This window comes from Pseudochaenichthys georgianus, chromosome 21, assembly GCF_902827115.2.
Source record: "Pseudochaenichthys georgianus chromosome 21, fPseGeo1.2, whole genome shotgun sequence".
In the NCBI taxonomy this organism is placed as follows: domain Eukaryota; kingdom Metazoa; phylum Chordata; class Actinopteri; order Perciformes; family Channichthyidae; genus Pseudochaenichthys; species Pseudochaenichthys georgianus.
Genome location: NC_047523.1, coordinates 32471077 through 32493848, shown reverse-complemented (window position 1 = coordinate 32493848; position 22772 = coordinate 32471077). Strand labels below are relative to the sequence as shown.

General features: G+C 42.4%; 2 protein-coding genes across 2 annotated transcripts; both read left to right on the top strand.

The window, feature by feature from the left end:
* Nucleotides 1-3297: 3297 nt before the first annotated feature.
* LOC117466168 (uncharacterized) lies at nt 3298-14295 on the top strand. Its single transcript, XM_034109284.2, has 12 exons — nt 3298-3315; nt 4841-4912; nt 8838-8942; nt 11057-11190; nt 11309-11343; nt 11435-11520; nt 12324-12394; nt 12508-12557; nt 12643-12710; nt 12811-12833; nt 14000-14073; nt 14156-14295. Exons 1-12 carry the CDS (start codon nt 3307-3309, stop codon nt 14293-14295), a joined length of 867 nt encoding a protein of 288 aa, XP_033965175.2. The 5' UTR covers nt 3298-3306.
* On the top strand, nt 14286-22461 carry LOC139432867 (PHD finger protein 11-like). Its single transcript, XM_034109285.2, has 7 exons — nt 14286-14358; nt 15198-15232; nt 15322-15383; nt 16118-16256; nt 17153-17467; nt 17546-17617; nt 22153-22461. Exons 1-7 carry the CDS (start codon nt 14309-14311, stop codon nt 22245-22247), a joined length of 768 nt encoding a protein of 255 aa, XP_033965176.2. The 5' UTR covers nt 14286-14308; the 3' UTR covers nt 22248-22461.
* The last annotated feature ends 311 nt before the right edge of the window (nt 22462-22772 follow it).

Below are 22772 nucleotides of genomic sequence, written 5' to 3'. Positions count from 1 at the left end.
CTTCATCATGGGCTTCATTTGAACACAAACCCCCCTGTTGGTCAAAGTGTGTAAAACAGGCAGATTGGACATCTCAACAGTGTGTCTCTCATACCGAGTTCCCATTGAGTAAAGCCTTAGAATAACTCTAAACAACGAACATTAAATCATATTTTCATGTCAACAATATTGTATTTATTCCAGTTTAATGATTGTGATTGAAAAGCCTAAGGAGGCTGGTACACATTGCAAAGAGGGATTTGTATTCTTTAATAATATTCATAAACTTAACCATGTTGTAGCCTGAGAAAGGCTAAACCATATCAAATATTACATTTATTAACTACATTATCTCATTTAGCTGTAGCTTTTATAAACAATAAAAAAAGTATTGGTCAGTCGTTGAACCAGTCAACTGCTTTCCAGCTGAGCCACAGCACACACACTGATTCTGACTGAAAACACTGGACCATATTTATTCCTGTATTTATTCATTTATTTATTCATCTTTTTGTTCCTACTTTTATTTATGCTTTTATTCATTTATACTTATGACATGTTCTGACCTCTATATAAGTGAGGGTCTGAGCTCTCTTAACTCCATCGTGTCACCGGGCCCGGGTACAGGAGGGGTAATATGGTTCTTATTATACACCCATGGGTAATATGAGCATTGTGGTTCAACCGGGGTTCAACCGATCTGAATCGCTTCCTAAAGCAGTCACGTGGTATCGACAGACAGCGAGGCTTCGTTTGTCATCGACGATACATGCTTCACAAAAAGCTTCGGGGATTACTCGACACACGCTCCGAAGCCTCGGCGCATTACGTAACATCACTAGCGTCCGGAGTTCAGCAGCGAGAGGCTGCTCTGGCTGAGGAGAAACCAGGTTTAGTTCAATTCTTACCTGGCTGGATTTTGGACTTCCTCTCGGTGTGTGATTCCCGGCCTACTAACCCCAGGCATGCTAGCTCCCTGCCTCCCAATTCCCAACCTGACACCATACGCCTCGGTGTGTTCCGTCTGGAGTCAACCCTTGCTTCTGCTCCAGTTCCTGCTCCTGTCCAAGAGCCGTTCTCTGGAACTCGTCTGGTTTTTGGAGGTCCACGGAGCCTCCAGAAGGAGTCGCAGGTCCAGGCTAGCAGCCCTAGCCACAGAAGCCATGGTTTCCGGCCCCAGTTCTGGCCCCAGCAGCCATTGGTTCCGGCCCCAGTTCTGGCCCCAGCAGCCATGGTTCCGGCCCCAGTTCTGGCCCCAGCAGCCATGGTTTTGACTCCAGCCCCTCGTCTCCGGCCGACGCCAGCTCCCCGTGTCCTGTCGGCGTACCGGCCGACGCCAGCTCCCCGTGCCCTGTCGGCATTCGGGCCGACTCCAGCCCCCTATGTTCCGTTGGCGAACCGATCGTCTCAAGTCTCCTCTCAAGTCCCTTCTCAGGTCCCCTCTCTCTCAAGCCACATCTCCAGCTCCCTCTCGAGTCCCCCCTCGAGTCCCCTCTCAAGTCCCCCCTCGAGTCCCCTCTCAAGTCACCTCTCGAGTTCCCTCTCAAGTCTCCTCTCGAGTTCCCTCTCAAGCCTCCTTTCCAGTCACCTCTCGAGTCCACTCAAGCATGGCCGTATCTACCATTGAGGTGTGCATAACAAAACGTGAAATAATTGCACTAAACGGGGTTCTTTGTAGTACTTCCATTTACTGACCATGGGGGCGCTGCATAACTACGTAGCCTCGATTAAAGCAAAGAAGAAGACGACATGTATCAACAAACCTCCCTAGCCCTGTATCGGAGCAGCGGAGGAGTGATGAAGTATCTCGAGATCTGAGTCCAGCGGGCTGCTTGTGTTTCTGTTAATCAGGACATCATATGACCAGCAGATCCTGTGTGAACGCACTACGTTAGTCAGTGGACGTCCGACAACATGCACACTAACTTATATTGCAGCTATAGGCTATACTTTGGTTTAAATTGGGTGAATAAACTAGCTAGAGAGCTAAAGTTAATTACGTTCATCCAATGTCAGAAGGATTACCTTTTAACAAACGTTGTAATGCTTTTCTTTAATTTCAATTTGAGTAAAACATTGAAGATATAACATTGTATTGTTTTCTTTTTACATTGACTCAGATATAATGAAAAGACTACGTCAGTCGATGCTCAGCTTTGGTAAGAGAGAGAGAGAGAGAGAGAGAGAGAGAGAGAGAGAGAGAGAGAGGGAAGTCAGGGAGGAACTGGAGTCACACAAAATAATGTAGGCTTAATAAGCCCATCTATTTATCTATCTATGTATCTATAACAATAGTCTTCATTTACAATAGACATAATTTTAATACATACATCTATTGCAGTTATGATGTCATAACATATCATTATTTAGAATTACTATATCATTATTTAGACTTACTATCTCATTGGGAGATTGTGGCTCTGGCTCAGTGGATAGTGTGCTGGACATCAAATCAGGGGGTAGCAGATTCGAGTCCGACTGCAGTCAGCATGTCGTTGTGTCCCTGGGCAAGACACTTCACCCCAAATTGCTCCTGTGGGGACTGTCCATTAGACTTTCTTGAAATATGACATGTGGGGTACCTCAAGGCTCCATCTTGGGGCCTCTTCTCTTTGACATCTACATGCTACCACTGGCTCAGATAATGAAAAACAACAAAATAAGTTACCATAGCTATGCGGATGACACACACATTTACGTAACAATTTCACCAGGAGACTATGCTCCAATTCAAACACTGAGTAAGTGCATTGAACAAATCAATGACTGGATGTGTCAGAATTTTCTCCAATTAAACAAAGATAAAACTGAGGTAATGGTTTTTGGAGCCAAGGCAGAACGTATAAAAGTTAGCGCTGAGCTTCAGTCTGCAATGTTTAAAACAACAGATAAAGCCAGACATCTAGGTGTAGTCATGGACTCTGTCAGGGACCAAGCAGTAAGGCAACAGGACACAGGAGTGGTTTAAATAAACTAGGGTTTTTATTTACCCCAAAAGTCCACAAGAACATCATATAATAACTAGGCCTATAAAAGAGGTCAACAGAAAATACCTCAAAGGCATATAACAGGTGTTAACTCAACAAAACTGACCCCCCTACAATGAAAAACCAAGGAACCTATATAGGGGCTTGGCCAAACCCAGTTGAACCCAAAGGATAATTAATAGTCACATCATACACAAAGGACACTGACAAAACCCAAATCTCCCCTTTGACATGGAAGCAGGTGGTTTGTCCCAATCTGTCCCAATTGGCTCCTTGCAGTATTTATGAGCCCTCAGCGCTCGGCCACGCCCTTTTCTGAACCAAGAAGTAACCTCCCCCAATGGACATGGTAACTCAAGAGACAAAGAATGTAATTAATACAAACAAATACTTGTGTATTAGCTGTGCTAAAATGTTTGAAGTCAGATTACAATCAAATAAAGAGTTTACCATCTAGAGCAAATGTGTGGTGTTAATTGGCATGTTTTATTGTAGCTGCACTGAAGCAAAACTACTGAAGATGAGGATGCAGTGTAGTTGGTTTACCCTGTGTGGCTGTGGCCATCACAGACTCTGACTTGAGTTTCAACAGTCACATTAACACAGTTACTAAATCAGCCTACTATCACCTAAAGAATATATCTAGGAAAAAGACTAATGTCACAGCAGGATTTGGAAAAAACTTGTCCATGCTTTTATCTTCAGTAGACTGGACTACTGTAATGGTGTCTTTACAGGTCTCACTAAAAAAATCTATTAGAAAGCTGCAGCTAATTCAGAACGCTGCTGCTCCAGTCCTCACTAACACTAAGAAAGTGGATCACATCACTCCTGTTCTGAAGTCTTTACACTGGCTTCCTGTGTGTCAAAGAATAGATTTCAAAATACTGCTGCTGGTTTATAAAGCTTTGAATGGTTTAGGCCCAAAATACATTTCTGACCTACTGCTAAATTATGAACCATCCATATCTCTCAGGTCTTCAGGGACTGGTCAGCTTTCTGTCCACAGAGTCAGAACTAAACATGGAGAAGCAGCGTTTAGTTATCATGCTCCAAATATCTGGAACAAACTCCCAGAAACCTGCAGGTCCGCTGCAACTCTGACTACTTTTAAATGCAGACTAAAGACTTTTCTTCTCTGCACTGTAACTTTTATCCATGTATTTTTTCTTTTAATGTTTATTTTATTATATTTTCTTTTTAATGACTGATTTTAAATGCCATTTTCTTAATGTCTTTCATTTTTTGTAAAGCACTTTGAATTGCCTTGTGTTGAAAGGTGCTATATAAATAGCCTTGCCTTGCTATCTCATTAATTAGACTAACTTATATCTAATTATTATGACTTAGTATTTCATTATCATGAAGTCTATATCATTATTTGGACTTACTATAACATTTAGACTTAATTTCATTATTATGACTTACTATTTCCTTATTATGACTGACTATATCATTATTTAGACTTACCATCTCATTGTATAGATTTACTATTTAATTAATTAGGCTTTCTATCTCATTTATTATACTTTCTATATCACTATTTAGACGTACTATCTCATTATTTCTAACTAATATTTTAAGAGATTGAACTGAACTGCGAACTATAGGCACATCGATGAGGGGGATATTTCGAACAAAACCTGGCAACCCACTACTACAGAGACGGGCGGGCGACAGAGGAGAGGAAGTAGCTTTGAGCAACGGTTGTGAACTAACGTGTGTTTAAAACCTTTATATATACAGTCTATGGTTAAAACCTTAAAACCTGCCTAAACATTAATAAACATTTACTTTAAACAAACAACGACTTTATTAGAAGTGAGTCTGGAGACATGCACGAGGATGACAGGCTGCTCTGTGTACTTTGCCAGCGGTCCGAACAGACGAAGATCACAGGACCGTTATCCACCAAAGAGGACGTCACGGCCCACCAGAACTGTTTGGTAAATATTTATGCTTTAATTGTAAATGGTAGCTAGAGAGGTAAAAGTAGTAATCTATGTTATGGGTTTAATAAATGGCCTTTATGGAGATGCTAACAGGAGAAACAGGCAGGAAGCAGAGGTGGGAGAAGTACTCAGATCTTGTATTTGAGTAAAAGTACAAGTACCAAAGTGTAGGAATTCTCTGTTACAAGTAAATGTCCTGCAATCAAAATGTTACTCAAGTAAACGTACAAAACTAGTCATTCTGCAACTTGGTCCATTTCTGAATTAGATATATTATATGTTTTGATTTTAATTATTGAAGCATTAAAGTGTTCTCAAAGCTGGCAAATGTACAGCTAGTATATTGGCTTTGTATGCTGCAGGGTAGCTTGTGAATTTAGTCCAGGAGTCACGTCTTATAGCTTTACTCAAGGGTGTAACTTTGGTTTGAGAAGTGGGGGGGGGGGGGGCGGGGGCCTCCGCAATGAAACTTTTTCTGAATTTAATTCCATTTCCTGCCTTTCTACAAATATATCAGGGACTATAGTGTTAACAAATCCAAGAAAAATGTGTAGTGTATAATGAGTGTGCACACTTATCGAGTATCCTATCCATGTGAACCTGTTTTATCTGTGATGACCTCACACCCTGTAGGGGGGTCCGGGGGCATGCACCCCGAGAAGATTTTTTTTTCTTTAAATTGAAGCGAAATGCATCAATCTGGTGCACTTTGAGGGCAACATTAAGAGATTTATGAATACAGTTCTCAACACTCATATAAAACAGAACTGTATTTAAATAATCAAAAACCATTAGAATATGCTCATCACCAATAACAAATATTTGATCAACTCCTCTCTCCTATCTTTATCATAGTCTGCATTCTTTCTTTTTATTTATGCATATTGGACTAATCACTCCCCTTTCAATCTGTGTTTTTTATTTTGTACTGACCTATAGTACACATTGGACCGATTTCTTAACTTATTTTATATACAACTAATAGATGGAAATATTTATTTTTTGATGTTTATAACAAACCAAACCGTTTGAAAATTGGTTGAAAATTGAGCAAGCTATGGTTATTTCAATAGTGCACCATAGACATAATGTTATGAATGAGCGAGCTGCCTGTGGCAAGATGGCCGCCATGTGGCAACGTCGGTCTCCATTGGTCAGCAGCACGGGTGAGTCATCTAGTGTTTATATATCTATGGTTGAAACGGTTACTAATCTCTGTTAGCTCCGAGCTAGCACCAAAGGCTAACAACAGCTCTATGTCTCACTCTCTCTGTCTCTCTCTGTCTCTCTCTCTTTCTATCTCTCTCTTACAAGACGCGCTCGTGCCACACACACACACAGACGCTCCTCCGTGACGATGACCGCTTGAGTAAAATAATAATAAACACAAATGGGATTTTGACAAGTGGGGGGGACATATCCCCCCTGTCCCCAGTGGAAATTACGCCCATGACTTTACTTGCTGCACCTAGTAATCAAAATGTCATCCTGTTAACATTATTAATGTCCTCTTCTCATCTGGACTCCTCAACATATTCTGAGCTTTCTCCTCTGTTCTCTGAGACCTCTGACAGATCAGTGAAATTTGACCCGCTCCTCTCCTCCCTCCCTTTAGCCCCGACCACACGAGGACGATAACGGTCGTATCTGCTACAGTTCACTATCAGATAGACGGTTCGGCCACACGAGGCCGACATGGAAACGCAGATAACGATAACGGGTCTCTAGGTGGGTAGATCTGCAAACAAAACGGGGGGGGGGGGGGGGGGCAAACGGCTCCGTGTTTACGCCTATACGATCATGTTTGATTTTTTTGGGGGATTTTGATATACTTTATTAATCCCTGTGGGGAAATTGTTTCTCTGCATTGGATCCATCCTGTGTTAGGAGCAGTGTGCTGCCGTTTTGAACGGCGCCCGGCGAGCAGTGTAGGGAACGGTGCCTTGCTCAGGGACACCTCGGTAGCACTTGGTCTTGCTGGGACTTGAACTGGTGACCTTCCAGTTGGCAAGCCAAGTCCCTATCTGACTTCGCCACCACCGCCCCAACGATGATAACGATGACGCAATAGCCCCGCCTCTCCCCACCTCTCCTGCTCAGAGATCAGCTGCTGGGCTGTCAGAAGAGGGGGAGGAAAAGAGAGGCTCCTTTTTTTATTCTTATATAGAGTCGTTATTCATTTGTTTTAAAGCTCAATAAATAACAAAGAAGACCTTTGACCGGCACTTGTCTAATTTTGTCTGGAAGATTTAAACTTTAATGGGCATGTTGACCGGCGAAAAAAAATCTAACTGAAACTCTGCTGCACGGTCCCCTCGTCCCTTGGAAGAGGCAGAGAGGTGGGTGTTTTTCATCTGCTGGTGGACTACCGGAATGAAATCCCAATGAAATCGGGAGTCTCCCGCGAAAATCGGGAGGGTTGGCAAGTATGAACATATGTTCATAAGAGGATTGTCCATGGCTACACACCGATCGCAAGTACACCATTCATGTACAGATCTCCCTACTCGCCCCCCGAAAATCAATTGCACAAGTAAAGGGATCGTCTCCAGCAAGATCACCGTGCTGTTCATCCCAGGGCTCTCGACTAACTTTTTTCACCATCCTCCCGGAATCGTCCCGAAATACAATCTAAGCCGTCCCGAAATTAATGTGGACCGTCCCAAATTTAAAATGTTAGTTTTTCTACATTATCATTAGTTAAAATCATTCAAAGTGACCTTTAACATAAATAAAACATCATACAAATCATTAGATGATAATTCATCAACCTTTTTATTTGAGTAAATCAATAAACAACACAACAATCACATAAACAAAGGCCAAATATATTTAAACAAACACACAAACCAGAAGATTGCTCTAATATTGAATCCAATCAAGTCCCATCCAATTAACAAAAAAATCCAACACTGTCCTGAAGACAGAACCCAGAGTAACCACTAACCAGGATGACAGTCTGTAACACAGTCAGGAGACCTTTACAAACTGCCCCGCCCCCTCGCACACAGATGGGAGAGAGAGATTTCGCCTGGATTGGAAAGCTCGAAAATACATCATAGACGCATGTTGTAGTCTTAATGCGAAACTTAAACTGCGATATAATGTCTATGTAGCAATAATACATATGACATATCTTTTTTAAATGTCTCCAGTACCGATAAAAAGTCCGATAACGTTAGAGATTAACGTTACCACGGTCTTTAATAATTCCGGCCAGGGGCCCGTTTAATACCGGGGCTCGGTAGTCGGTACCCATCCCTACATGGGGAGAGGCGCAGCATATTGCTTGCTGTATGGCTGAATTCCCCCATCCAATCTCTCCACATTGCTCAAAACTTCTTCCTCGGCTGACGAGTCCGAACTCAAATACTCCGCCATGTTTTTGTCGAATGAGCTGTTCGTGTGTTTACAAAGTGAACGCATAGATGACGTCACAACCTAGTTTTTCGGATCATGTGACTACTGAAAATGGCCAAAATGGCAGCTGCCTGACGGAATATACAGGTTTTGATAAAAAAGAGCTATAAAATCATTATTTACCTTGGAATATCGCTGATTTCTTCAGGGTATGGTTTAAACATAATGTTTCACTAAATACTGAAGTTTTTATTAACTATCTAATGACTGAAGCCTTCCTTTAATGTTTAATGTCAACCATTTGTGCAGATAGCATAACAGTTTTACAACAAACTGTGACTTTTTTGACATGGAAATTATTTTTTAAGATTGAGGAACATCATATGTGTAATTCGTGGCACAATTCGAACGGGATCGAAAGATACGTTTTCTCTCTCCATTGACTTCAATACATTATTTTTACGAAATAAGGTCCCATGGACCGGAAGTAGGTGGGCGTGACTTCGCCTCTCTATTAAACATGTGTTCTCACTCGTGCTGTTTCTTTGTTTTTCTCCAGTTGTTTTCCTCTGCACTCTTTTGTCGCAACACTCCGCAGTTCGACGATCTGTTTGGTTTCTCTGTGGATGATGTGTTGAGCGAGGTGAAACGAGGACGACAACTGGTAAAGATTCTTGATTGTTTTCTGTCATGAATTGGCCTAATCCAATGTTTGTGTGTTTAGTTGTTTAACGGTCCCCTATCATACTGTTTTTCATCAATATATTATAGGTCTCAGATATATACAAACATGTCTCTGAAGTGTTTGGCTCGAAATACCAAACAGATCATTGCAGCATTACCCATAATCCCCTCTGTTTCAGCCCTGTTTCAAAAGTGCTGATTCTCTGTCTGTTACTTTAGATCAGGGGTGTCAAACTCAAGGCCCGGGGGCCAAATCCGGCCCGTGACTTCAATTCAATTCAAAACCTTTATTTATCCAGGTAAAATCCCATTGAGATCAATGATCTCTTTTTCAAGGGACACCTGCAGCAGCAGGTTCCACAAGAAGACATAAAAATATAAACAACAGAACAACAAAAGGACATCATACAGCAAAATGTACAGGGATTACAATGTACATATCTAACCACATGTACAGGTACCAACAGCATCTGATTTTGTAGCATCCAACCGAGCTTTAAAAACATGTAGTGGTACTAGCTTGGTAATTTTCCATTCTTTTTGCAGACCGTTCCATGTTAGTGGAGCTGCACATCTACAAGCTTTCTTCCCTAAGACAGTCCTAGCACTTGGCACATTTAATAAAACCACAGCATGCGATCTCAGGCAATAAGTACTTTCAATTCGCCGAGAGATCAGGGAGCAGATATAAGATGGTAGCTTATCCAACATGGCTTTGTAAATGAAAAAGTACCAATGACTGAGCCTCCGTACAGTAAGTGATGGCAAAACCACCTTGGTATACAGGGTACCCGGTACAGTGATGCGTAAGTGCTTTACAATTTGTCAAAAATCTCAGTCCACTGTGATACGTAGCATCTAACTTGCTCAGGTAATTGGCAGGTGCATTCGTATATAACAAATCACCATAGTCCAGCACAGGTCAAAAGGTCACAGAGCCTTTTCCTGGCCTCAAGCGAGAAACAGGACTTATTTCTGTAAAAGAAACGTTCATTTTCTGTAGCCCCACAAGAGCTTGCAAAGAATATTATATGTTTATTATACGGTTACATGATGATTTACAGAAGCACGTTGCCCAAAAACTACATGTCCCACAATGCATCTCAAATTTGACTTTTTTTTCTTCGAAATATGCATTTTTTCTCAGAATTTGACTTTTTTTCTTCTAAATGTCTTTTTTCTTAGAATGTGCCCTTTTCTCATAATTTGACTCTTTTTTAAAATGTTACTTTCTTTTCAAAATGTTACTTTTTTTTAAATGTCACTTTTTTTTTAATTTATACTTTTTATCCAGAATTTGGCTTTTCTTTTTAAATCATTGTGACATTCTCACTGAAAAGACTTGCAATTATTTGCCCCAGACTTCTGCTTTCAGACGTTGACATACACCGAGCAAACCACACACACACAGTGCATAACAACAATATCCCCATTTGGCGAGAGTGGCTTTTGCACGTCCCACACCAGATCTTATTCTGTTTAGACATTTCCACACTGCGTAGTTGGTGTCTGCTCCAGGGGTCAGTGCCCCGCTCACCTTTAGCTCCATTGTTGTTGCTGATGGGAGCTAAATAATGTATTATATAGTTTAAAATGATCATTTGAATAATAATATATTATATAAAATATATCTCAGGCACAATGAAATGAAATAAAAATATTATATAAAAAAATAAAATGTGCAGGCAGAGGAACTCCGCCTGCCTGCCGCTATGTGCTGCAGTGCCCTCAGCACCCCCCTTCCCGCACCCCTGAACACAATGGTGCTCTAGGAGGAGATTCAGGTGATAAGGTGGGGGGGTCACCTTGGTTGGTTGCTAATAGTTACACAAACCAAAAAATCGTTATGACATCACAAAGTGGCCAAAATCTGATCAGCTGATTTCCAGACAGGTTTTTATATAAATGGATCAGGACAAAAAGTGAGCTAATCTTTCTTCCTGAAACTTTCAGAATCTCTTTACGCAGAGGGGACACATGCTATATTTTAATGTGTATGTCAACGTCTTAAATTAACTATATTTTAATGTATAAAATACATGAAAAAGTGGATTTTGCATAATAGGTGACCTTTAACTCATTTGTTTGTGTAAGATCTGTAACAAATGTAAGACGAGGGGAGCCACGGTTGGGTGTGAAGTCGGACGCTGCAAGAAGTCCTACCACTACCCGTGTGCTGTGGAAGAAAGAGCCAAGATCGTTGAGGATGTAACCAAGGAGGAATATGTGTAAGTCCAATATCAACGTTTTCTGTGTGTCTGGGTTATAAATGACCCTGTCCTGCAGTATGAACAAAGTGAAGTGTAAATTGGTTTTGATGTCAAACAACGTTGTGTTCTGCTTCAGGCTGTACTGCTACAAACACTATCCAAAAACACAAGGTAGGTGTGGCTTTTTTTTACCTTCTTCCTGTCAAAACATATTTTCAGTTTATGACATATTATGTGTTAAAAATGTATTTCCCGTTTCCAGAAAAGAACCCCTCCGAAAATGGACGTCTCTCTTCATCCTCAAAGTCCAGAGCTTACAGAAATCCTGAAGAAGCTGGAACATCTAAGGTTTGATTTATGAAACTGTCTTCTACCTAAATGTCTAGCAAACCACTTAAAACTGTGCATGTCTTTAATAAATAATTACCTTAAAGGGGACCTATCATGCAAAATGCACTTTTGTACGTCTTTTATACATGAATATGTGTCCCCGGTGTGTCAGGGAACTCACCAAGTGTTAGAAAACACAACCCTCTCTCTTTTCCTCCATACCCACATCTCTAAAAACGGGGCTGCAACGGAGCTGATACAGATTTGAATTTTCTGATGTTTGAAAAGGGGTGCTCCGCCTATATGGGCAACTCTCCACCTATCAGGGGAATGAGAGGTTGCGTGGCATGGTAGCAGCATGGTAGCAGCATGGTAACATGACGCTCGTGCCTCACCCCCCTCCTTTGCAGGGGGGCGTGGTCAGCTGCAGCTCATTTGCCACAGAATCAGCCCTTGTGAAGACAGGGCTGGAATAGAGCAAATAGAGCGAAATGAGGCATGGCTAAAATGCATGATCTGTTTGGTATTTTAAAAAAAAACTTCACAGACATGTTTTATATAGGTATGGCCCTGCAATATATTATTCAAATATAGCATGATAGGTCCACTTTAAAGAGTTGGGCTCTGTAGATTTAAACAAAAGCCACTCGAGCAGGAGAAATGTGTGCATCATTTGGGGACTAGTTTCAGGGGCTGAGTAATACCATTTATTTTGCAGCTGCAAGATGACTTAAAATAAAATAAATGCAGTTCAAATGTCTGTATTAATGTCTATAAGTGCAATCATATTTATCGACACACATTTGTTTTTATTTCATGAGGTTTATTGCCTTACCTGTGAGAAGTCAGAAGGAAACATCAGCTTGGAAAGTTTGTCTTATAGCGTTGTTATGTAAGTATGTTCACATTTGGCAAAGCTCTTTCTTTATAAGGCTAAAACTAAACCTTTTTATGTCTGAACATTGATATCTGATCCCTTTCTAACATCCACTCGTGTGTTTTTAGGTCATTTTGTGACAAACATGCTCCTGGTTCACACAAGAAGAATGCCAGTGGTATGTCGATCACAGCAACTCTGTCTTGTGTTTTAAATCGTTTTATTCTTAATGTTACAGATAAAGTGATTATTCTTCTCGACAGGTGACTCTCCTGACCAGCGGCCGACTGTGTACAGCAGTGACTCAAACTCATCCACTTCATCTATCAAGGTACACATACTGTTCATGATCACATACATACAGCTTTTCAATACTTTAATCCCACCACGTTATGGTGATTTTAATTGTTCTGATTTTGCTTTTGAAACAGAGACGGTTGAGTTTCGGAGACAAGTAAGTGTGTAATTATTTTCATGTTTAAAGTTGTTCCCTAAAAGTCTTGAAAAAAATTTGGAAAGTTTGTAGCATATCAACCCTTATTATTTGTATTTAAAAATCTATTATAGCTCCTTCTGTTAACAATTTCAAAACACTTCTTGCACAATAAAGCTTTATGAGAGATGTGTAGGGTCAAAAACTCTGACTTCATCAAACAATGATCCTGCCCACTCGTCCTCACGGTGGGTTCAAAGACTTTTATCAGGCAAAGTAAATATATATAACCATGACCATGCATATAAAGGCTAAAAGACTCCCCAGGGGGAAATCCACCAATCAGAGTATGACAGCAACATACATTCAATTTAAGGTTAAGCATTAAGTAAGAACTTATTTATGTTACAAACAGCGTCATATTAGACAAAATATAGAAACCCACTGTACAGTTATTTAAAATCAAACAGGTCTAATAATCACAATACACCAAATTAATGAAATGCTGTATATGCGGTGTTAAAGGGGACCTGTGGGAAAATCAAGACTCAAGTAGCTGACAATGCATATCAGTGCAAAAAGCATACTTTGAATGCACTTTATATAAAAAAAGGAAAAAGATCACCTTTAATGCACCGAGCCATCAACACCAAGACTAACATCAGCGACTTGTTCTGTATCTATTGTGTATTTATGAAGCTTAAGTTGATATGAGATGTGAACTTACTTAAGACCAGAATACTGGGGTGTTTAGGTTTCAGGTTTTTGTCAAGGTAGCTGGCATGATGGTTACCGATTGAGGGTGGACAAAATCACCGTGCTACCAACCAAACACAAACTACCAAACTTAATATCAGATGTTCACCAGTTAAATCTGCTCTATTCTTAAAAAACGAATCCAGACAAGTAACATAAACTACAAAAAAGCATATTTATAGACTCTTAGTAATTTACCTATAATATGTATTAAAAAAAAAAAACACAAATAACTTAAATAGGAGTTCAATTTTTAATATTAAACAAAATGGGTTTTGTCTACCTTTGCCTGATGAAGGTCTGAGGGACACAGTGTGAAATATGTTCATGTTTAAAGTCACTTGCTTTTATTTTGACTTCAAATCAAGCTACTTGTTTATCCGTACACTTTACAGTGACAGTGTGTATAATAACTGACTCTCTCCTCACAGACAGAACGGGACCCCTTCTAAACGTAGATCCAAAGTCTCATGGGCTTCACTGAAGGATGATTCTTCAAATTCAGGTTAACACACTTACAACGCATGAGAGAAAATAACCTCTTGAACACTGAACAAAGGTTTAATGTGTTTCCCCTTCTCTTACAGGCGATAATGAACCGGATTCAATAACGGCCCCTTTAGATACTGATATAGATGATAGTGAACACCTGGTTCGTGAGCCTCTCGTAAGTCTCTTATTTGATTCAGTAACAGAAACATCATCAATAGTGGTTGAAGAAGATTAATAATCTCATATTTATGTTCCTTCTCTTTCATGTATTCACCCTGTTGGCTGTTCATCAGACGAGGTAGGCTCAAGTCTCTGTGATTCACTGAAAATAACTTTATTTCATTTTATGATACTTACAATGTGAAATGTACAACCATTTTTGCATCGTGCTGTGCATTGTGGGAACTTGTTGAAGCTACTGTTTTATTTGTATTATTAGGGAGACTCATATCTGTCTTGTAGTTTGTAGTCATTTAGTGTTGAATTGCATTATATAATTTGTTAAACTCATTTATTGTACATGCAAGAAGGAACAACAATATCACTAGACACCTCACAAGTGATACAATCATTATTACATTAATAGTCAATTAATTGTTAAATTCCATTTCTTTTTGATAATGTTGTTGTAAATTGGATGTCTTTGGGATTTATGTTTCTTGTGGACATTATTAAGATATAACATCTTCACTGGTAATAATAATAGACATCAGACCATTTGAATTAATGTATTGTCTACATGAACTGTAATATTAGCCAAACAATAACCAGTGTAATAATAGTAAAACAATAAAGATAGAGTGAAATAAATCAAATGTATAATTTGTAATATTATTTAGAAAAAACAAGCAATCCATAAATGTAATATGCCGTTAGAAGCTATGAAAGGTGTTTAATTTATCTTTCTTTTTTTACATTTTATAGAGTGAAGACTTTATTAAGAAATCTGCTGCACTTTATCACAGATGCAGTCTTTAATGTGACGTCAACAAAACATCCCATACCGCCTCTAGCATCAACACAATGATAATGATCAGCTCACACAGTGTCAAACATGTAAATAATAGTTTTTATTACACAGGATGTTGTGGTTTCTCTTTGCATGATCAGTCAGTGTGTTGTGTTCTCTGTTCACAGGAAACACAACGGGAGTCATCGCCGATCCACCTCAGGTAGGCGGCACAGCAGACTCAGATTACATTAAATATGTGAAAAAGACATCATTAAAAATGGTTTTGCAAACTGCTGCCGTCTGCTACAGAAGATAATCTGGAGGGAGAGAGCAGAGACGGAGCTTCAGATGGAGATGAAACCATCAATTCAGTGAGTCATTACATATTAGATCAAAGTCTAAACTATACATTTCTGCTTTTAGCAATATTTCATAACTCTATTTATTGTGTTCTCAATCTCATTCAGTCCTGTAGTAGAATTGGTGATGTTAACTCGTGGTTTCTTAAAGCTCCCCTATTATACTGTTTTTCATCAATATATTACAGGTCTCAGATATATACAAAACATGTCTCTGAAGTGTTTGGCTCCAAACACCAAACAGATCATTACCCATAATCCCCTCTGTTTCAGCCCTGTTTCCAAAGTGCTGATTCTCTGTCTGTTACTTAGATGAAAATAAGGAGCCCCTCCCCACGCCCCTCTGAGAGACATTTGGTTAAAAATAACTCAATGGTGCTCTAGGAGGAGATTCAGGTGACAAGGTGTGGGGGGGGGGTTACCTTGGTTGGTGATTGGCTAATGGTTACACAAGACAACACATCGTTATGACATCACAAAGTGGCCAAAATCTGATCAGCTTTATAGAAATGGATCAGGGCAAAAAGTGAGAGCATTTTTGTTCCTGAATCTTTCAGAGTCTCTTTCCACAGAGGGGACACATGTTGATGTAGAAAAGACATGAACAAGTGGATTTTGCATAATAGGTGACCTTTAAAGAGAATCTGATATTTAATCCCAGAACCTATATCCTTTTTAAATATTGGATCCATAAATGGTATATTGAGGGTTCTTCATCTGACATGATTTGGGTTTGATCCTGTCAGGAGGCTGAGTCAGAGAGTCTGCTGCCTCCTTTCGCTCAGCCACTTCCTGCCTCTCAGGCTGACTTCTCCACTCAGACGTCTCCGGTGTTCCCTCCCAGTGAAGTTCGGTGTAAGACGGAGACACAGACAGACGATGGAGGTACATTTTCACACCATGATGAGATGAACTTAGTGTTAGGTAGTTGTACGTTTGAAAATACATTCAAATTCAGGATGTAAACACAACCAGAATAAAGTCTTCACATATTCATTGAGTTTATAAAGTGCGATTTTTAACTACAATACACAAAGCGCTTAATTCTTTGCTTGGGAGCACTGCTACTGGCTGACATGAGACAAGTTTCTTCTTCTATGGTTAATGCTGCCTAAGTTAGGAGACCTAGGCCTGAATTAATGGCACTTAAATATGAATTTGGCTATGAATTTTGTCCTAGTATTTAATAGATTTTTTCCCCACGGCAGCAGTAAAGCAAATTAAATATTGTTCACATCCCTACAAGATTAAAAACACTAGCCAGCGGCCACCAGATAGATCAATGGTTAGTGCCCGTTATGTGTAAACTGCTGCCTAGTAAGCCGGCCTAACATTCAGGCAATGTCCTCCCCTCCATCTCCCCCTTTCAACTATAGAATCTCTAATAGAGCCCTATCTGGCCCAAAAAAATCGTGAACAAATGGTGCATTTGTCCATTTTATCCTTTTTCCATTTACAAATTAAATGCATATTTTGCAGCAAAAAGCTTTAATATTAGAATATTGATTATAATTACCCGGAACATGGCTGTTAACACTTGCATTGAATGCCGAATGTAGCAGACTTGTGTGATAGAATACATGTTTATAAGCTTTCAACTTTACAAAGCAGACATCCAAATGTATGAGGCTAACCTCTCGCACTAGATTTAGTTTGTTAATGTCAAGTGTTATACTGCTTGCAGGTCAAAGAGTCAATGAGACTTTTTTTTTTGGGTTAATACTATGTGTAAAACAGTATAGGACATGTCTAGTGACCGGAGAAAGGTGCTGTTGTTGCAGGAAGTCTGCACATGAATCAAGAACAGGAGTTGTGTCCTGAGGGGAGTCCTGTCCACAGTCCATCTGATCCACACAGCGCTGGACCCTGGGCCATCTCTCCCTCCACTTCCTGTTCCTCTCCCGTGGCCCCTCCCTCTCCAGTGGCCCCTCCCCCTCACGTGGCCCCGCCCCCAGACCCCTCCCCCAGTGGGGCCTCCAGCAGGTTCTGGAGGAGCTGTAACGCTGCCGGCTGCACGCAGAACATCTTCAGAGGTTTCTATAAGGAGATGAGCAACGTCTCCGACAGGATTCAGGCAGAGCAGGCCAGCCAGGAGGGTGAGAGACACGGGACACTCTGCAGGTGTTGTTTATGTCTCAAACACTTTTATTAAGATCTCTCTCTTCTTCCTACAGATTATGATCTGGCGTTAACAGTGATGAGGGCTTCTGGGAAACTGTTGGAGCTTGTGGTCAATCAGCAGGAAGGTGAAGTACTAACCTTACTTAAATACTATACTATAACTTTTATGTGTATTTTTTTTAACATTCTATACTTTTCTTCTGGTATTTTAGACATACACATATTACTTTTTAGACAAACTTTATTTATGCTAATATGTTTTTAACATGCTATACTATGACATTCTTTTAAATACTACACTATAACTTTTTTTTCTACATACTTTACTTTTGCGTTTTTTTCAGCCTGTCCTCCTACAAAAAATGACCATATAGGCCGATTGTATGGGCTCAGAACAGTCTCATAATACACACAGAAGGATTCACACTTGTATTTCCGGATCCACACTTGTGTTTTCAATGCACACACAAATGTGTTCCGTTTCATATACATGTAAATAAAATCCAGATACAGAAAAAAGTCCGGAGCTGACAGGTCCATGGAGCCTGCCTGCAGGCGCTAATCTCAGGACACCTCCACTCTCAGTACATTGCCACTTTCCGAACAGGAAATGCACGCAAATACAAGCCTTTATATTATTAAGGTACAGCGCCACTTTCCGAACCATTGATGATTGCTTGTGTACACAAAAACGGCAGGTAAAACCGTTTTAAAATGTGTGTTTCCTGTATGGCGAATACAGCTGCTTTATCTGTCTGTATGAAGTTGTTGTGAGTGTGGAGGGAGCAGCTACAGGTTAGCTTAGCCTAATCGATCAGTGCACTACGAAGCCAGTGCTAGACAGTGAACTCTCAACGGGGGGAGCCCCGCCGGCCATTATCGGCCGATATTGACTCTTAATAGTTTGATCGGTGCTCTCTATAAAGGCCGATCAGAAGAGCTGGATCTGATCGATATGGACATAAATGCGAGTGAAGTATAACCGGAACGCGAGAGAGAGATTAGATCAGCTGCTGAGTCTGACGGAGACACGCATCTCTGCATGATCACCTGAAGCCCTCTGTTTAGCGAACTGACCGGACAGCGCAAAATAAGTATATGAAGTGTCATGAACGCAAGAAATCATACCCTCGTGGGGGCGCGCTCATGTGATGTGATTGGCTTAGAATGAAGGAGACATCTGATTGGCTATAGATAGAAAAAATTACAAGTACGAATCGGGTGACCGTCAGGGGAGTCTCAAAAAACCCACACACGAATGCACAGCGATCCGTGCACAGAAAGCGGTTTGTGTTTGCAGGTTCAGGGGATTTAAACGGAAAACAAATATGTGAGGATCAAAAATACATATGTAAAACTTTTTTCTATAATATATATCAAACTATAGATCCTACATATCGACTGGACGTGGATTCTAAAAGTACAATCTACACTTCTCGCTAGAAATCTAATCAAAAAGCGTTTTAATGGCCAAACTATCCTACAATTTAGGATTTTACAGAGAGGGTTATTTGTGAATAAACGACCATCTGTCACGTTTGCATTCAACGGGAGCACTAGAGGGCGAAAACTTTAAAATGTAATTATAGGACGAAGCGCTTAAGCCTCTCTGAAGAACCAGCACCTTACCGTGGTAGAGAGGTTTGTGTGCCCTGATGAACCTGGGGGCTGTGTTGTCTGGAACCTTGTGTTCCTGGTAGGGTCTCCCATGGCAAATTGGTCTCAGGCAAGGGGCCAGACTAAGATTGGTTCAAAAGACCTCATGAAAGAAAAAACCAGGAAGTGAGGATACCCGGCCCTGAGGAAGCCCGGGGTCCCCTTCTGGAGCCAGGCCCAGAAGGAGGACTCGTCGGCGAGCGTCTGGTGGCCGGGCTTGCTACGGAGCCCGGCCGGACCCAGCCCGAAAGGCAACGTGGGCAACACCTCCGCTTCTCTGTCCCGCGGGCCCACCACCTACGGGAAACATCGATGGGGTCGGGTGCGCTGCCAGAAGGATGGCAGTGAAAGCAGAGGGTCTCGACAGACCAGACCCGGGTGACATAAGCTGGCTTTGGGGATGTGGAACATCACCTCTCTGGGGGGGAAGGAGCCGGAGCTTGTGCGGGAGGTGGAGCGTTACCAGTTGGATCTGGTTGGGCTCGCCTCTACGCACAGCGTCGGCTCTGGAACCTTACTTCTGGATAGGGGTTGGACTCTATTCTTCTCCGGAGTTGCTCAAGTTGTGAGGCGCCGGGCGGGTGTGGGAATACTCACAAATCCACGGTTGGGTGCTTCGTTGTTGGAGTTTACCCCAGTGGATGAGAGGGTCGCCTCCCTATGCCTGCGGGTTATGGGGGGGAAAACTCTGACTGTTGTGTGTGCTTATGCACCCAACAGCAGTTCAGAGTATACGGCCTTCTTGGAGACCCTGGAAAGAGTCCTGAAGGGGACTCCTTAATCTTGCTGGGAGACTTCAACGCACATGTGGGCAATGATGGAGACACTTGAGGGGCGTGATTGGGAGGAACGGCCCCCCTGATCTGAACCGGAGTGGTGGTTTGTTACTGGACGTCTGTGCTAGTCATGGATTGGCCATAACAAACACCATGTTCGAACATAAGGATGCTCATAAGTGTACGTGGTACCAGAGCACCCTAGGCAGAAGGTCCATGATCGATTTCGTTATCGTATCATCGGACCTGAGGCCGTATGTTTTGGACACTCGGGTAAAGAGAGGGGCGGAGTTGTCAACTGATCACCATCTGGTGGTGAGTTGGGTCGAGTGGCGGGGGAAGCCTCTGGATAGACCTGGTAAGCCCAAACGTGTAGTTCGGGGGAACTGGGGAACGTCTGGAGGAGGCCCAAGTTCAGGAGGCCTTCAACTCACACCTCCGGTGGAGCTTTTCGGGCATTCCTGTGGAGGTTGGGGACATTGAACCAGAGTGGTCGGTGTTCAAAGCCTCTACTGCCGAAGCCGCGGCGGGGCGCTGTGGTCTCAAGGTCCTAGGTGCCTCAAGGGGCGGTAACCCTCGAACCTCCTGGTGGACACCGGTGGTCAGGGAAGCCGTCCGACTGAAGAAGGAGGCCTTCAGGGATTTGTTATCCCGGGGGACTCCCGAGGCAGTTGCAAGGTACCGACAGGCCCGAAGGGCAGCAGCCTCATCCGTGGCCGAGGCAAAGCAGCAGGTGTGGGAGAAGTTCGGAGAAGACATGGAGAAGGACTTTCGGGCGGCACCAAAGTTGTTCTGGAAAACTGTCCGACACCTCAGGAGGGGGAAGCAGGGGACCATCCAAGCTGTGTACAGTAAGGATGGGACGTTGTTGACCTCAACTGATGGAGTGTTGGGGCGTTGGAAGGAACACTTTGAGGAACTCCTGAACCCGACAACTCCGCCCTCTATGTTAGAGGCAGAGCTGGAGTATGACGGGGGATCAGCACCAATCTCCCGGGGGGAGGTCACTGAGGTTGTCAAACAACTCCACAGTGGCAAAGCTCCGGGGGTGGATGAGATCCGCCCAGAAATGCTGAAGGCTCTGGGTGTTGAGGGACTGTCATGGTTGACACGTCTCATCAACGTTGCGTGGAAGTCGGAAACAGTACCGAAGGAGTGGGCAGACCGGGGTGGTGGTTCCCCTTTTCAAAAAGGGGGATCAGAGGGTGTGTGCCAATTACAGAGGCATCACACTACTCAGCCTCCCCGGGAAAGTTTACTCTAAGGTACTCAAAAGGAGGGTCAGGCCGATTGTCAAACCTCAGATTGAGGAGAACAAGGCAGATGCTGTCCTGGTCGTGGAACGACGGATCAGCTTTTTACTCTCGCAAGGATCCTGGCTGTGTCCGGGTCCTCTGCAGTAAGTCGGACCCTTTTCCGGTGAGGGTTGTCTTCCGCCAGGGCTGCGCTTTGTCACCAATCCTGTTTGTAATATACATGGATCGGATTTCGCGGCGTAGTCGTGGGGAGGGGGGTCTGCAGTTCGGTGGACTAAGGATTGCACCACTGCTTTTTGCAGATGATGTGGTTCTGATGGCTTCATCGGTCCTGCGACCTTCAGCACTCACTGGATCGGTTTCGCAACCGAGTGTGAAGCGGCTGGGATGAGGATCAGCACCTCCAAATCTGAGGCCATGGTTTCTCAGCAGGAAACCGATGGACTGTCCACTCCAAGTAGGGAATGAGTCCTTACCCCAAGTGAAGGAGTTCAAGTATCTCGGGGTCTTGTTTTCGATTGAGGAAACAATGAAGCGTGAGATGGGCCGGAGAAATCGGATAAGGTGAGAAGTTCAGTCATCCGGGAGGGACTCTGAGTTGAACCGCTTCTCCTTCGCGTAGAAATTAGCCAGTTGGAGGTGGTTCGGGCACCTAGTAAGGATGCCACCTGAGCGCCTCCCTAGGGAGGTGTTCCAGAAAGAGCAAAGGGGTAGACCTAGGACCAGGTGGAGGGATTATATCTCTTCGCTGGCCTGGGAGCGCCTTGGGATCCCCCAGTCAGAGCTGGTTGATGTGGCCAGGGAAAGGAAAGTTTGGGGCTCTCTGCTGGAACTGCTACCCCCCGCAAACCCGACCACGGATAAGCGGGTGCCTTCAGTCTGTAAGAAGGCACTTCCCAAGGACTTTCTGATGGCGTAGATCACCTTTTTCTGTGGCATAATATGAAAAGATAACATGTTGTTTTTTTCCAGAGTTACAAGGGAAGCAGAGGGAGCTTCAGGAGGCAGCGGCAGCGATGGAGGAGGCCGTCTCAGCGCTGAAGAGAGATGAGGAGCAGCTGCTGTAAAACGCATCACAGTTTACTGAAGAACCAGTGGTTCTCAACCTGTGGTACGGGTACCACTGGTGGTACACCAGCTCTCGCTAGTGGTACACGGAGGAATCTGAAATTAAAAAAATATTTATTCCTTTACAATTTATTTATAAAAATGTAGACAAAATCTCATTTATAATGCTGACGGACATAAATAATGTTATGAATACATTTGCCTCCGAGTCCTGCATGAACTTGCATAGACTGTTTTTTTAACATTGGTCATATGGTGGTACTTGGAGAGCCAACTATTTTCTCAGGTGGTACTTGGTGTAAAAGGTTGAGAACCACTGCTTGTAGACAATGTAAAGGGCTGGATGTGGAACTACAAACTGGCATCAACTTTTCTTACAGTATTGAAAACAAAAAACTGCATCTCTCTGGTTTATCAATGAACAAAAGAGATTTGTTCCTTAAAAATCAAATGTCTAACTCAATCTCAATTCTCTAACGCACTATGATACATAAAAAAACATGCGTTTCCTTTTGGTTTATTGC

Bases quoted from the DNA above. Each gene is read 5' to 3' on its own strand.
- LOC139432867 (XM_034109285.2), top strand. From the start codon at position 14,309: ATGTTCCTTCTCTTTCATGTATTCACCCTGTTGGCTGTTCATCAGACG. The intron at 15,233-15,321 runs GTAGGCGGCACA...CGTCTGCTACAG, and splicing joins TCATCGCCGATCCACCTCAG to AAGATAATCTGGAGGGAGAG. The intron at 16,257-17,152 runs GTACATTTTCAC...CTGTTGTTGCAG, and splicing joins GACACAGACAGACGATGGAG to GAAGTCTGCACATGAATCAA.
- LOC117466168 (XM_034109284.2), top strand. The intron at 11,521-12,323 runs GTTTGATTTATG...TTATTTCATGAG, and splicing joins AAGAAGCTGGAACATCTAAG to GTTTATTGCCTTACCTGTGA. The intron at 12,558-12,642 runs GTATGTCGATCA...TCTTCTCGACAG, and splicing joins ACACAAGAAGAATGCCAGTG to GTGACTCTCCTGACCAGCGG.